At 35.0% G+C, this 15,290-nt stretch overlaps 1 protein-coding gene across 2 annotated transcripts in view; it reads left to right on the top strand.

Annotated features, from left to right (window-relative positions):
* The first annotated feature begins 3,064 nt into the window (after nucleotides 1-3,064).
* Nucleotides 3,065-15,290, top strand: part of LOC125659875 (dynamin-like 120 kDa protein, mitochondrial) — a 33,695-nt gene continuing 21,469 nt past the window's right edge. The window contains exons 1-12 of one of the 2 annotated variants that reach the window (XM_048891671.2): nucleotides 3,071-3,248; nucleotides 3,654-3,972; nucleotides 4,758-4,889; nucleotides 5,865-5,976; nucleotides 6,557-6,592; nucleotides 8,931-9,010; nucleotides 10,348-10,401; nucleotides 11,837-11,941; nucleotides 13,079-13,165; nucleotides 13,459-13,535; nucleotides 14,612-14,729; nucleotides 14,877-14,951. In XM_048891671.2, coding sequence (XP_048747628.2) covers nucleotides 3,220-3,248; nucleotides 3,654-3,972; nucleotides 4,758-4,889; nucleotides 5,865-5,976; nucleotides 6,557-6,592; nucleotides 8,931-9,010; nucleotides 10,348-10,401; nucleotides 11,837-11,941; nucleotides 13,079-13,165; nucleotides 13,459-13,535; nucleotides 14,612-14,729; nucleotides 14,877-14,951 — 1,224 coding nt within the window. In that variant the 5' untranslated portion in view covers nucleotides 3,071-3,219. Of the gene's footprint in view, nucleotides 3,249-3,653; nucleotides 3,973-4,757; nucleotides 4,890-5,864; nucleotides 5,977-6,556; nucleotides 6,593-8,930; nucleotides 9,011-10,347; nucleotides 10,402-11,836; nucleotides 11,942-13,078; nucleotides 13,166-13,458; nucleotides 13,536-14,611; nucleotides 14,730-14,876; nucleotides 14,952-15,290 lie in introns of both variants that reach the window. The other variant, XM_048891679.2, reaches the window with a different exon arrangement.

Genomic DNA, 15,290 nt, shown 5'->3' with positions numbered 1-15,290 from the left:
GATTGTATTTACTATATGAATCATGTAGACATGTGAATTCATGTTCTTTAACGATTTGAGGTTGAGAAATCATTGTTATTAATTACATACTACATGTAACCAGTCGTATCTTAAGGAACTATATTTGTTTACGGTATCGTTGTTAGTAACTGTATTCATGCGCACACAAAACAGAGCATGTTTAACCCACATGCATGATATATTGTGATATTTATTTACTTGTTTAGATTAGCAAATTGAGCTTCTTAATATATGTTACTCGGTTTTAATTATTGGTACTTATTAATATTCGTTTCGCGATTGTACGGTAGTCTGTACGGGAAAAGTAGTTCTGTGTGGGAAATTGTGTGGGAGCCGATGCCATCGTAGAAGTCGCTGGTTGGTTAGAGACCAGTACGGTATATTTTGATTGGTTAACTATAGTCATGTGGTCTAGAACCGAAGGTTGCTACTTTACTACGTCAGATTTCTTCAAGTTGTGCGGCGGTGATATTCAAATCTTCTAGAAGAAAATTAAGGTGAGACTACTCATAATGTAGTAATCATCGTAAAAACTTAGTTAGAAATCTCCTACCACACGGGACAACCGAAAACTTGTATTTCTGAAAAATCAGCACCTGTACATCAAACCTGTCGTAGTGCACAGAGTTCACCACATGAAGAGATTTTTATTGTGCCTTGTTTTGTTTATTCATCATAATAAATACAGATTAAGACTGAACAGTTTCTAGTATTCTTCACCAAAAATGGGAGAAAAGTGTGACTGAGATATTGTTTATTGAATTTAAATGATCTTTGGAATTATCCTGGTCAACAGGAATGGATCTGCTGAGGATTCAGGAATATACAAGCGAACCCCTATCCTTGGGTAGCTTACAATAATTGACAATATCTTCGTGGTCTTTGGTGATCAGGTCTTCCAACAGTCTGTTGGAATTCCAAGGGGCACGAAATGTGCTCCTTGGTTAGCTGACCTGATTTTATATTCGTATGAAGCAGAGTTTATTTAGAAACTTGTACGTGAGAAGAAAAAATCCCTTACGGTGGCTTTTTAATTCGACGTTTAGATATATCGACGACGTTTTATCTATTAACAATAATAACTTTCATTCATATGTCGATTCGATATATCCTTGCGAGCTCGAAATCAAAGACACCACAAAGTCGTCCACTTCTGCTTCATACTTAGATATTTTATTGAAACTAGATATTAACGGCAAACTACACAACTCAACTTTATGACAAACGGGATGATTTCAGCTTCTCCATCGTCGACTTCCCATATTTATGTAGCAATATTCCATTATCATCTGCATATGGTAGAGGGATGGGTGGTATGTCTATGATGTTGTTGACAATGTGATACCTCTTGTTGATGTTCCTGTAGGCTGTAGAGGGATGGATGGTATGTTGTTGACAATGTGATACCTCTTGTTGATGTTCCTGTAGGCTGTAGAGGGATGGATGGTATGTTGTTGACAATGTGATACCTCTTGTTGATGTTTCTGTAGGCTGTAATGAGTAAGTACAAGAGGCATCGTTTTATTGATTAATTATTAGTTTAACATTGAATTTGGCTCGCAAGTATTTAAAATCGGCCCGAGAATGCCGCCTCCAACTGGAGGCGGCGAATTTCCAGTTTACGTAATGGCGCCGGTTCTGACGTTTTCCTGGCACGGTAAATGATCAAAATCATTAAAAAGGCCAGGAAAACGTCAGATATTTCGGACTAACCATAGTGGTGTAGTTTCATTGCCAGTCTGTAATGGGAACCTTTTCAAAGGCTTTAGTGCAGTCCAGCAGAATGGCATCTATAATTGTAAGTGTGCTTGTGGTTGAATATTCATGCAGGACCGAGTATGATGTCCCTAAAACTGTAATGTTAATCATGCTATAATTCTCGTGTTCTCGACCTACTAACACTTTTACTGAAAATTCTCGTTTATTTGTTTCATTGTCTTTTCACAGGGCCGTAAATTACATGGAGGCGGAGGAGGCAGCTGCCTCCTCCAACTTTTGAGCCAAAAAAAAAATTAAAATTTAAAGTTCATTAGAATTTATGTTGTTTCCAATAACTAAGAACATGATACCTCCCTTAAAAAGCATTCCAAATCTTTCTTTTAGAACGAGTTAGTCAAGTAACATCTTAGAAGGCCCTAGAATCAAGGATTTTGCACGAAACGTGTTCAGTGTGCACAAAATGTGCTCAGCGTCTAATTTCCTGCCTCCTCCAAATTGAAGGTTAATTTACGGCCCTGTTTCACCATTACTCTGTTCCACAACATCTTACTTTATATTATGAAATTTTATATGATTCTCCCATTTTCATTTGTTAACAAACCCATCGGTAATTGTTTTATGCGAAAACATACGCAAATAATTGATATCTGAAAATTCATTTAAAGATCACTTCAAATGATTAATGATGCATTAATATTCTAAATTATTGCGCGCATTAATCAAATATGTTGATATCAGCAATTAAATTGATGCGCATTAAAAGCAATAATTCAATTAATACACACAATAATTGAATTATTGCTCTCTTCAATTTAATTAACGATACCATTTATTCTATTGATGCGTGCAATAAATCAGAGAGAGAGAGAGAGAGAGAGAGAGAGAGAGAGAGAGAGAGAGCAATTACCTAATTATAGATGTATAATTATCTTCAATTCAACATTCTTTTTGAAAGAATTAATTTCATGCGCGCAATATCATTGTAAGTAAGCTTAAACCGAGCTCTAAATGAATTATTGCGCACAATAATTGAATTCATGATGCCTTCAAATATGAAATGATATCTCCCACTAATAACTGCACTCTTAATCCATAAAATTTATTTAGAGAAATGAATTCCCCAAGAAAGGCATTGAATAGACGTACAAATCAACTTTATGACAAATGGGATGACTTCATCGTCATCTCCTCATACCTATGTAGCATATTCAAGCGTCCTGGATATAACATCGTACCATATAAAAAAAAAAAAACTGACCAAAAAATGCCAATCATTTGCGATACATTTGTAACGTGACTTTCCGGAAGAAATCGCGCTCACTTCCAGCTTTTACATTTTACAATGTCAAGGACATTAACGGAAATTTAGGGAAACTCGGACCACTACTTTCACAATGTAGGCCTAGCCTTGTAGGTAATTCTTGATCAGATAAATGCACACCAGTTTGAGAGATATTTAAAGACAGCAGTAACTTCAGTATGAGCAGGCTGATATCTGGTAGATTTAGGTAAGCGAGTGTTCATTATAAATGATTTATTTCTTGTTGATCATCACGAAATGTCATGCAGGACATAACAAATTTTATGACGAAATAACTTTGGATGGGTTGGCTAACAGTAGGCCCTATAAGTAGTAAATTTATGATTCAAGAAAAACTATTAGTTACATATTCTTCTATTTAATTCCTATAAAATGTATTTTCAAGACATTTTATAACTCGAATTTCCTATGTGAAACGCAACATGCATGCCCACCCACATGTGCACGTCACGAAAATTTTGTCTATTAAAATTTGACACCGTTTATTCTATATTTAACATAAATAGAGAGGGTCAATTTGTGATGAGCCCCTGTGACCTACCTTAAAAATGTAATATGAAGCTCTTGTTTAAGAATATTTCTACTTTTTCAGCCAACACTGTGAAAAATATGTCCAGCTAGCAGTGAAAAGATATGGTCTACAACAATCACGATCCAAAAGTTATGCACTGTTGAGGACACAAAATTCTAACCAGTCGTCCATCTTCCTGATCTCTGAGAGGGGCTTTTGGAGGTTTTATCATGCCCACAGAAACAGACCTTCCAAATTGTTTCTTACAGCCAGGGGCCATTTATCAGTCCCAACCAGTCACCGTCATGTGGTGACATGGACCAGAATAACCAAAGCATTGCTGAGACCTAGGAATATCATCATAACAGGAGCAGTGGGCACTGGAGCAGTAGTTAGTCAGGTATTTTGAAGAGGAGCAACATAGCGGGAAACCTATGTGTGTTAGCTCCCCTGATTCATATGGGGAAACTCCTGTAAACAAACTTGAAGGGACTGGTTCATGGTTGGTTTTTTGGGGGATTTTTTTTCCATTTATTTTTTTATGCTAAACATTAAAAATATAAAGTTGACAACCAAAATTTGGACCTTCTGAATGCAAGAGGAAGAGCAATATTTCAGCCTTAACTCTGTTATGTAAAGAAAGACTCAAGTCTTTTTATGTTTACAAACAAACCAGTGAAATGTTTAATTTGGAATTTTAAGCATTGTAATTTTACAAAATTCACAAATGTAACTTTTAAATGGCACATTTTACCTGAAGAATACTTGAAATGTGATATTTATCATAAACTTGGATCAATAAACATACATTTTCCAAACTTTATTAAACAATAACATGCCTCAATCTTTGTTTACACAATAAATAATAAACTCTGTATAAGGAGCTTCTATCATAATGTGTAACTTTATTTCTTTTAAAAACCTTTTAAACACATTAGACTGTCGGTGTCATCGTAAACTTTTCACATTTTCATCTTCTCCAGAACCACTGGGCCAATTTCAACTAAACTTGGCACAAAGCATCCTTGGATAAAAAGGTGTAATACATGAACACAGATACACAAATTGTTGCTTTACCATGCACTTTTACACCTGCAAAGAAATAGCAGAAGAATAACACCTGCAGGTGCCAGGACTACTGTATTTCTGTGGTATTTTGTTATTTGGTTTTTTTTTTTCAAACAGAAAATAAATGCAGTAAAGCAGCAGTTACCTGACATAGAATGGATGAAAGAATACATTCCTGAATCAGAAACAATGAAAAACCTCATGAAAAGTATCAAAAGTGCAGCATCTCAAATCACTTTGCCTGAGAAGGTGGGTTCAGTAACTGGTAGCCTAGTGTTGAGATGATGGCACATTGTAAATTATGCATTGCATATTACAATTTTTTAATAGAATTTGTGTATATATTGGTAGTAGTCACATTTATGAAGAGAATCATTTCTTGATTTTTGTGTACGGGTATTATCACATATCTAGTAACCATGGCCTGCAATGACTTACTATAGAATATGAGAAACATTACATCATGAACGAAAACATTGTAAAAATTATCAGATTATGCCCATGTAATCAGAATTCAGGTCATATGGATTTTGGTCTCTCTGTTAGTCTGTCTACAAAAACTTTAACTTTGGGCACAACGTTTGAATGGTTGGTGATAGGGATTTCATATGTGTATTCCTTTTGACAAGTCCTTTTCTTTAGGTTTCAAATTTTTTACCTTGACCTTGGAATTTGATCTGTTTTGAAAAACTTTAACCTTGGCCTTAACTTGAATGGTTGGTAATAGGGCTTTCACATGTGTATTCATTTCGACAAGACCTTTCTTTTGGTACCAAAAGTTTTGACCTTGTGACTTTTACCTTGGGGTTCGATCTTCTATTGAAAAACTTTAACACAGACCTTGGCTTTTGAATGGTTAGCGATAGGGCTTTCATATTTCACATGTGTATTCCCTGTGACAAGACCCTTCTTTGAGTAACATAGTGTTCTTACAGTAATAGAAGGTCACACACAGGTTACATTACATTCTTATCCGTTGTGGGGTCACTGTGATAACAATTGTTTAGTATGATTTGTTTCTTTTAGAATGCCAAATTCAGTGTAATAAGATGATTGCATTTCATTGAGGCTAACACTAGAAATTGCCACGCACAAAAAACCATGGACTTGCATGACACATAATTAAACTTCTTAGTCTATATTCCCCTCTGTTTTATAAAATTTTGAATGCTGTCTAGTGAAATAACCAATAGGATTTTTTATTGCATAGTATTATTTTTTCAGGGATTTATTTCTAATCATTTTCCCAAGCTAAAGGATGCTGCAGTTGTGGAGGGTATTAAGACTTGGTGGGAGGAAAACACGAATCAGAGCAATGCTGCTGTTCTGTCTGAAGGTAACAAATGCAAAGCAAAATAACTGCATATCATAATCATGCTTATATGAGCAGATGCAAATCACATCGAAAATGTGCAGAATTCAAGCATTTTCTCTCTTGTTTAATGTCATATCTAGAGGAGAAAGTTTTGAATGTTGTCTGCTTTCCTTTCATGGTGTTTCTAATTTTGTGTACATGAATTAATGACCTTTGTGATGGTCTTATGGTATACTGCTACTATATGTACTGTAATTTTCAGACTGTAGGTAGAAATGCTCTTTCATATTCTATAATTTTTCTAGAGAAATTTAAACTTTGGACTTGCTGTTGTTGATTTGGTGGGGGGAAAATAGTATCATCTGAAATTCATGGTACTTGTACATCAAAATCAGTTGTTATGCAACAGGTGAGGTGTTGTCTACCTGAAAGCACTTGGTACAGATAACCATTACATGTATATAAGAGTCATCATTCACAGAACTGCAACGCAATTTTTTTTACCAATTATTAGAGAGCACGTCAATCTTCTTGTTGACTTTGGAAGTTCTGCAGTGAAATTTGAAGTTTAATGAATATGTTTTCATTGTTGTTTTACCAGGTGGCCAGGTCTTGTATGCCATGTCCCAAGATGAAGGTGTGTAGATATTGTGTAATGTCCCAAGTATCAGGTGTGTCAACAAAAACAGTTACCCATAAACCCCTTGAATTCTGCACATGTATCATGCTAGTCATCTATTTGTGTATGTGGTAGTAAGCATCAACATTTTTGAATTGCTGAAGTTCAGAAGTGCTTTTTTCAGTTTGAATATAATAATGATAGGGACAGAGCTCATATAGGCTAACCCATCAATTTATTGAATATTGTTTAAATTTGAATTAATACAATCTGATTCTTGATATTTTCGGTTTCTTGATAATGTGTGTCATATTAAAAAATCCAAGATCGTTGAGATTTGAAACTGAATGCATCTTTTTTTACCTTGTAGTTTTATATTCTTGATATGTAATGTCTTAAAGAATAGTATTAACTCAGATGCTGAATATTCTTCTGTCTCTTCAATTCGCTTGCATCTGTCACATATGTATCCTGTCAAAAGGTGTTACAGATTTAATGCTTGTGGCTGTATGTATAGATAAAAGAGTTTTACTTGATTGGAATAAATATATATCATTACTACAGTAACTTGATCCGAAGAGTCGGATCACATTGAGTTGACAGGTGCGAATTATTAGATCACACAAGACGCTTAGTTTGATCTGATGATCCGCGCCTGTCAACGAGACGTGATCCAACTCTTCGGATCAAGTTACTGTAGTAATGATAAATTTATTATATACCCCCTTCTGCATTTTAAATCCACATTTAGAAGATAATAAATGTAATCCAAATTATCAAAAACACAGACATACCATGAAATTATGTTTTGTGTACGCAGTTTTGTTTTGTGACGCAGTCAATATTTTCCACAAATAATGTTGCGTTGATGCATTGTGACGGCATCAGTTTCAGAGGATACTGATACGGAATCAGAAAACCATAGTGTGGTGATCCGGAAAACCGGATCACACGCTGTGAAATCCACAGTATCAAAGAATGATACATTGATGGGTATATAATAAATGAAATTATACCAGTGATTGCATTCAGTTTTATATGTATATAAAATATACTGTATAACGAGTTATTTCTGCGGTTGTTCATTTTTAAAGGAATTTTGCTGATAGAAAAAGTCCGCAAAAATTACAATCGCAAAATATACATACATGCATATAGGTATAATGCAACCGCAGAAATTGGAAACGCAGAATATAATTTGCCATCATTTACGGATAAAAGTATCTGTTATACCGTATTAAAAAGTTCAGATTGTCTCAAGTTCATTATGATCAGTATGAAAAAAAATAGCAAAAATATATGCAGTGGAAAGTTAGTAAATTCCGTATTGTAGCTTTTCCTTGGTTCACAAGTCACAGGCAGTATGTGTACATGAATGTCTCATATAAGGCTACTATGAAAGTATATATTGTAAATACACATCTGGCAAATGTGGTTCTGAACAGAAACAGTTTGAGTGGGGATGAGTGAGTTTTCAGGCAGAATCAGGGGTAGAGGATTGGCAATGTTCTCACTTTCTGTGATTTTATTGAACACATACTGTGATGGAAGAACGCTCCCTCCCTGCTCCCTTTGATTCAAGACAGCAAAATAATGCTACATTTAACTTTAGTTGAGGTTTGTCAATCCTCCCCCTTTCGTCACACACCCACTCATCTACCCCCCCTCCCCTCCGATTCAAGATTTTGAAGTTTGGGCAGAATAGGTTGAGGTTTTATTTCTTCGCTTTTCTTGATTTTTTGAAAACTGTGGTAAAGTCTGATACATTCCAAGAGAAGTGGAACATTTTCCCCTTTGGTTTGATAACAAGTAATTTTTTTTCACAATTTCCAGCTGGTTATGTTTGTATCTATAAAAGTGGAAAGGATGTTTCTTAATTCTTATGTTTGTGTTTATAGAGGGTGGGAGTACAGTCAATGATATTAAGATTTGCAAACCACAAGCCATTTGGGCAACCATTTTCAGGAAATCCACATGCCCGAACTCAATTTCACTTGCCCAAAAATGAAAGTAAATTATACGCATGCGAAATCTGAATAATTTTCAAGACAAATCCGAAACAGACCGAGTGAAGATGCGTAATTAATGGGACGAATGACTTTGTGTGGAGTGAGTTATTCTAATTCTATGACTTGAGCATGCGCGTAATATTTGTTTACTTCCGATTGTCAAATTAAAACTCCGACAGGTAATTTTTTTTTACAAGCCAGTTGGACTTGTTGCCAAGCGGATTTTACAAGTTGGACAGGAAAATCACCGGCCGTGGGCATTCGGACTACCGCTAATTTTGCAGACTGGGAGTACTGAAAAAGTTGCATTATGGGACAGAATATGAAAAAATTAATCTGTGTTTCAGATAGTGCCAAAACCCATAAGAATACAGTACCTCTGATTGGATTTGGAAGATCGGGAGCTTCAGCAACACCCAGCAAAAAGGTAGAACCTTAAACTCTCCAAATCTCCTTGATATGTACGTGTATAATGGAGAAGGGCTGGTAACTCAAAGTACAGGGTACTCGATTTTAGTGTTTAAAAAATAAATGAATATAGGTGTTTTATACTGCATTGTGTAGCTTTCAACCTGCGTACAACTCACCTAGATTGTCACCAAATTTCATTTTTTTAAAAAGTGCTTCTTGAGATATTTGAGAATCAATAAAAAATTTTGGCTGATTTATTGTACTGTATATTAGCTCCGGCCAACTGAGCACTCCAGGGTTTTTTTTCCATGTGTAAACAGGTGATATTTGCACTGCAATGGACAAATGCAACCTATAACCTTCATCTCATGATAGTGAGCTTAGATTAGGACAGCGAAAATTGAAGTTTACACTTACATATACATGTATGTCCAATGAATTTTCTGAAAAATTCCCATGATCTTAACAATCATCCTTTTTGATCTCACACAGTCACATCTTGTTGGTCTGAAATAATGATCTCAATTCTTGTGCCCCCTTGCACTAGATGCAGTTGCACCACATTAGGTCTAAGGTCATGTAAGGTCAATCATAGCTGAGGCAATACAATAGAAGTAACATCACGGTCTATATTTTGACATAAAACAAATGATGCAGTGGCAGATCTGAAGGAGGAGACTATTTTGTGCAACAGAAAAAACAAACTTTGGTTTTTTATGCATTAAAAAAGTAGCAATCGCTCACATTAAGTTTCCAGTTTCATCTCCTTGGTATACCAAGTAATGTCAAACACATATTAACATAATGACAGCCCCCCCCCCTTCCCCCTATTTTTGCTTTAATCTCTAAACATTTATTAAACCTCTATTTGATTATTTTTTTAAAAGCTGAGATTGGGTACCCTGTAAAGACAGTTATAAGCCTTTCTCTTTTATACACATCAGGGGTACCCAGATGTTTGGAGGGTCTGTAGGTAAAATTAAGAGAATCGTCACTTTCATTATTCAGATATTTTGTTCAAATGCTTTCCAAGGTCAGGGTCACCAGTGAAAAAGTTTTTAAAAATAACATTTCTGTGGGCCATCACTTTATCATATTGATATTAGAAGTTCATACTACACTTAAAGATGAATTATGACGAGACATTGTGTGTTCACCATGAATTTCCCATCATGATTTTCAAAATATATTTCATAAGATCATTCAAAAAGATAGACATGCATTTGCTTGCTATATATTTGCTTGCTATTGGGATATAATGATAAGATATCTACAGTGTAAATGTGTTTCACACAATGCATTACTTGTTTTCATTCATGGTGATTAATAGGCTTCTGATTCCATGTTTTGCAGAATCCAGAGAAAGAGAGGCTCGAGCAAGTTCAGGAGGAGATGATTCAAATTCAGGTGAATATTTCGTTGTATGGAAGAGTTAATTCCCTTAGATGTCAGATTGAGTGACATTTAGGCATATTGCAGTAACTTATTTGTAGCAATATACAGCGGAGTCTCATTAATCCAGACATTTTGGTTCCTAGCAGAATCATCTGGATAAATGAAGTGTCTGGATAAATGAAGCATCCGGATAATTGAATCGAATATATGTTAAAGTAATGAATATGCTTGTTAAGTTGATGTGTAATAAGAAATAAACATTAGCAATTTGCTTTATTAGATAAATGATGATAGTGTTACCATTTATGTGCATTTCAATGCATTAAAATTTAAATTTTAATGTACATGTACTTGTAAATATTTACATGTATAGTAATCAGGCCATCTAAGTTTTAGAAATGTACCCAATCCTATTGATGTTTTGTCAATAAAATATGTTCACTCAAAAAATGCAGGACTACAAAAAATATACAAAATTGTATACCACGTGCACTAATAGCAAACAATCAAGCACTACCTGTAACAGAGAAAAATAATGCTTTAGCCTTATATTTCATATTCTATAAATAACTGAGCCCATATCTGGAGGACAAAAGCATTCAAGTTCGTTACTTCCCCTTTGATCTGGCCCTGCGCACTTATTATTTTGATCTGCTAATGACAGAACAGGACTCCAAGTGACATCAAAGTTTATTACGGATGTCTGCATGCACAAAAATGTAATGTACTTAATTAAAACAGTAATTTTCTAGCTTCTACCCAGAGTTTAAGAATTTTTTATATCAATGACGATCTATGGCATCGCAACAAGAATCAATGTTACACAGGTACACCGTACATGCGTGACTTTTATACATGAAAATAACTAATCATGTTGATACATACTAAATGCAAATATACATGTATTTAACTTCCATCTATAGTATAAAAACAGAATCTGCATTTTTGCAACTATTCTACATTATAATTCTCAGTTTGATATTTGAAAAAACCAATATCAACTCGTGATTGAGTATGGATGGTATGGGTAGCAGTTCAAGCCGTGTGAATATACTTTAATAATCTGAAATAATGAAAGAATATGCAGCAAACTTGTTTACAACTTAACACTAAAATCATTGCAAATACAATGTGAAAAAATTGGCAGCACAATGCCTTGATTGGCATGTACTGTCATCACATCATCACGGAGATAAAGGGGAACCACCTAATTAGAGAGGAATTGAAGGACACCGTTACAGTATATTGTTTGATGTATGTTTTACACACAAATTCTGTTTGTAGTACACATCATATCTCTTAACAAAAAAGTACTTCTAAATAATAATTTGCAAAAGTTGGGTACAGAAAGGTATATCAATAGCATTTTAACCCTATTTCTCAAAATTGAATTTATACAAAATATTACAGATTTATAAAGGTCTATACTTTTTATGTAAATTTTCAGATCCGATACCAGAAAGAAATAGATAGACTAATGAAGGAAAATAAGGATCTACGTAAAAGTCTCATTTTGAAAGAGGATAAAAGTGGACGCAAGAGATCAATGAGGGTATCAGAAATCTGTACTTCTTCATTCCAAAATTAATCTAATGATTATTAATACTGATACATATTTTTCAAATTTAACATTAATGAATTATAGAAAATTCAAGATTTTAAAAAAATATCATACCGTATATCAGGTTTTTTCCGCATGTATCTAATTTCCGCTTTATTCGTGACAATTTTCGAATCGTGGAAAATAAATCTGCGTAAATTTGATTCAAAGTTTTGTTTTTGTAATAGAGTTACATGTGTATATAGCATTCTGGTAATAGTGCGGTGACAGTTCTGTGTTCAGTGTGCTTTGTTTCCCCCTATATCCAATAAGCGCCAAGTTACAGGTATGTAAGCCTCGGTGTTTATCTTATAAATGACAAGCTATTTAATTGGGCCACGTTCTTTGCTTCAATCAATGTATAATTATACCTGAGCTACTCATGCATGTAACGGTACATGGTTTATAGCCGTTTTAAACTGAAAATAATTATCGATAAATATTTTGTATTAGTATTATTATAGCTAACGAACAGTGATTCTCCAAATTGTACATATTTACAATATACTTGAGTGTAAACAAAAGTGCAAAATTGTTTTTGAAAACTGGTTCGCAGCACAGGAGTGTGATCAACTGAGCGTCTCTTCCGAAATTGACGCGGTGAAGTTCGATTTAGAAGCCATTTGGAGCAAAATGGCTGACAAAGCTCTATGATTACGTGCGAACAAAACCCGAAATCGTCAGAGATGGATTCAGAAAAGCAGGAATATCATCCATATTGAATATAATTGCAACAGTAACTCAGAAATCTTGTAAATCGTTTCATTGACTGAATTTTTGCATAAAAAATTACGAGTTATATGTTCAAATGCTTGCCTTTCCCCCCAACTCCTTCATAAGTTTAAATAATCGTGAATTATATTTTCGCTATGACTTTGAAATAGTGAAAATTTGATTCGGGTAAATTTAATATACTGTTTTAAGTTCTGATTTGCGGAATAAACATGATGCGGAAAAAACCTGATATACGGTAATTTTCTGAATTTGAAAATATATAAAAGATGTAGATCAAAAATGCTTAAAGCTTGTGTGTGTCATATATAGCTTTTGCCTATGCCATCAATTAAATCAAAAGAATTTTTTCTCCAGAAGAGCCTAATTGACATGTACTCGGATGTGTTGGATGAATTAGAACGCTATGATTCCAGCTACAACACACAGGACAACCTGCCCAGAGTACGTGAATATGGATTGTTTTCAACATGAAACCGGATACTTAATTTAAGAGAATAAGAGCAATGTTTTAGTAAACTTAATTTGGAAATAAATTACTTCAAATTTTGTGACATACTCATACGGTATGAATTACGGATTTTAAGATGTCCGAATTGACTGGCATCACTTGTAATTTAGGTGCCCTTTTGTTGGCGCTTCAAGCACAGTGTCACTTTCATAATTAAAAATCGTTTTCCTTGCACATTTCATTGTTACTGTATAGTATTTTTAAGATTTACTGATTTCTTTTATAGGTAGTTGTGGTGGGCGACCAGAGCTCAGGAAAGACCAGTGTGTTGGAAATGATTGTACAAGCTCGTATATTTCCTAGGTAACATTGACTCATTACTTCCATTGTGAACCAGGCATAGTGTTTGCTATTTTGTGGAAGTTTCAATATTTTTCTAAGTACCTGACGGTGCAGTAGAGTTTACATTGATTTTTATTAGGTCACCTGAGTCACTCAGGTGACTTATTGCTATTGGTTTGTGTCTGTGCATCATCCATCGTGCTTTCACAATTGAACATTTTTAACTTCTTCTTATTAACTACCATTCCAATTCTTTTCAAATTTGGTATGAAGCATCTTTAGGACACAGGGAACATAAATTGTAAATTTCAGGACTCGTGCTTCCCTGGGTCCTTAGGGGTGGGGCAAAAATTGACCAAATTTCAAAATTCATCTTCTCTACCTACAACCACACATCTGTAAGGAAAACTAAATGCATAGTCATGTGGAGCAGGAAGGCCTCTACCAAAACTGTAAATTTCATAATCCCCGGGGTAGAGGTTCTGACTCCAGGGCAGGGTCAAACTTGGCATATAGTGTTAATGTGTAAAATATCTTTAGTGCTATTGATGATACTAAATTGAACTAAATTAGATATTTAGATGGAACAATATCATGATCCCAGGGGTAAGGGTTTTGATTTCAGGTTGGAGCCAAAATTGTCTTAGTTATGATTATCTTTAACATTTGAAAGACTTCTTTGATTTTGTAAAAACAAAAACTAAAAGCCTATTTTTGAAAATTAGAAAAGGATGTACCAAAATTGTGAAATTTGCAATGTCAGGGTTCTGATTTTATTACTGTTCCAAAATATTCATGTAGTGTTTTAAATATAACATATGCATATGTTATACTATGTAAAGTCTTTCATCAGTATGAGCACCTTTGGGAGCATTTGTGTTTTAAGAACACATCTTGTTTTATACTGCAGCAAAATATTAGATGCAGAACAGAAAAATGATTCTAGATTCCATAGCCCTTGGGGCTAGTGATGCTCTTAACTAATATTCAGATGGCCAATAAGGCCTGTGGGCCTTTTGTTTGCATTTTTGTGGCAAAAATATAGCAATGTCATAGAATTAAGAAAAGTTTTGATAGAGTCGTGATTGTATTAAAAGGGGATCTGGTGAGATGATGACAAGGTCACCTGTGAAGGTGACCCTCAGTGAGGGTCCGTACCACATAGCATCATTCAAGGACAGCTCCAGGGAGTTTGATCTTACTAAAGAAAGTGATGTAAGTAGATTCTGGGGATCATGAATGTATAATTTTTTTTAAAGGTTTAAAGTTGATCCATTTTAACATTGCCACACATGGGGGTATATATGTTTCTAAAGCATTTTTTTTTCTTTACATGAATCTAAAAGATTTTCTGTATTGTAGTTGGCAGCACTGAGGAAAGAAGTGGAATTGAGGATGAAAGCTAGCGTTGAGGACGGAGAAACAGTCAGCCAGGAGGTGAGATCGGGATTAGCAAGGGATTATCTGTTGATTAGGTTACCAGCATTGTCTGTCCCAGGTCAGGGGGTTACCAGGGTTGTCTGTCCTGGATCAGGGGGTTACCAGGGTTGTCTGTCCCGGGTCAGGGGGTTACCAGGGTTGTCTGTCCCAGGTCGGGGTTATCAGAGTGCTGGGGGGGGGGGGGGGGGGGGGGGGGGTATGATAAAGGTTCAAAGCTTAACATGGACAGATGTAACTGATTAGATGATCAATTTAACCCATAGATCTCTTGTGTTATCACTGTGCTATACTTCATTATAACATTAAACAGATTTTATATGTGCCATCTTCAAAGGC

Source organism: Ostrea edulis, chromosome 1, assembly GCF_947568905.1.
Source record: "Ostrea edulis chromosome 1, xbOstEdul1.1, whole genome shotgun sequence".
Lineage (NCBI taxonomy): Eukaryota > Metazoa > Mollusca > Bivalvia > Ostreida > Ostreidae > Ostrea > Ostrea edulis.
The sequence above is the reverse complement of the archived record's forward strand: the minus strand, read 5'-3'. Positions and strand labels throughout refer to the sequence as shown.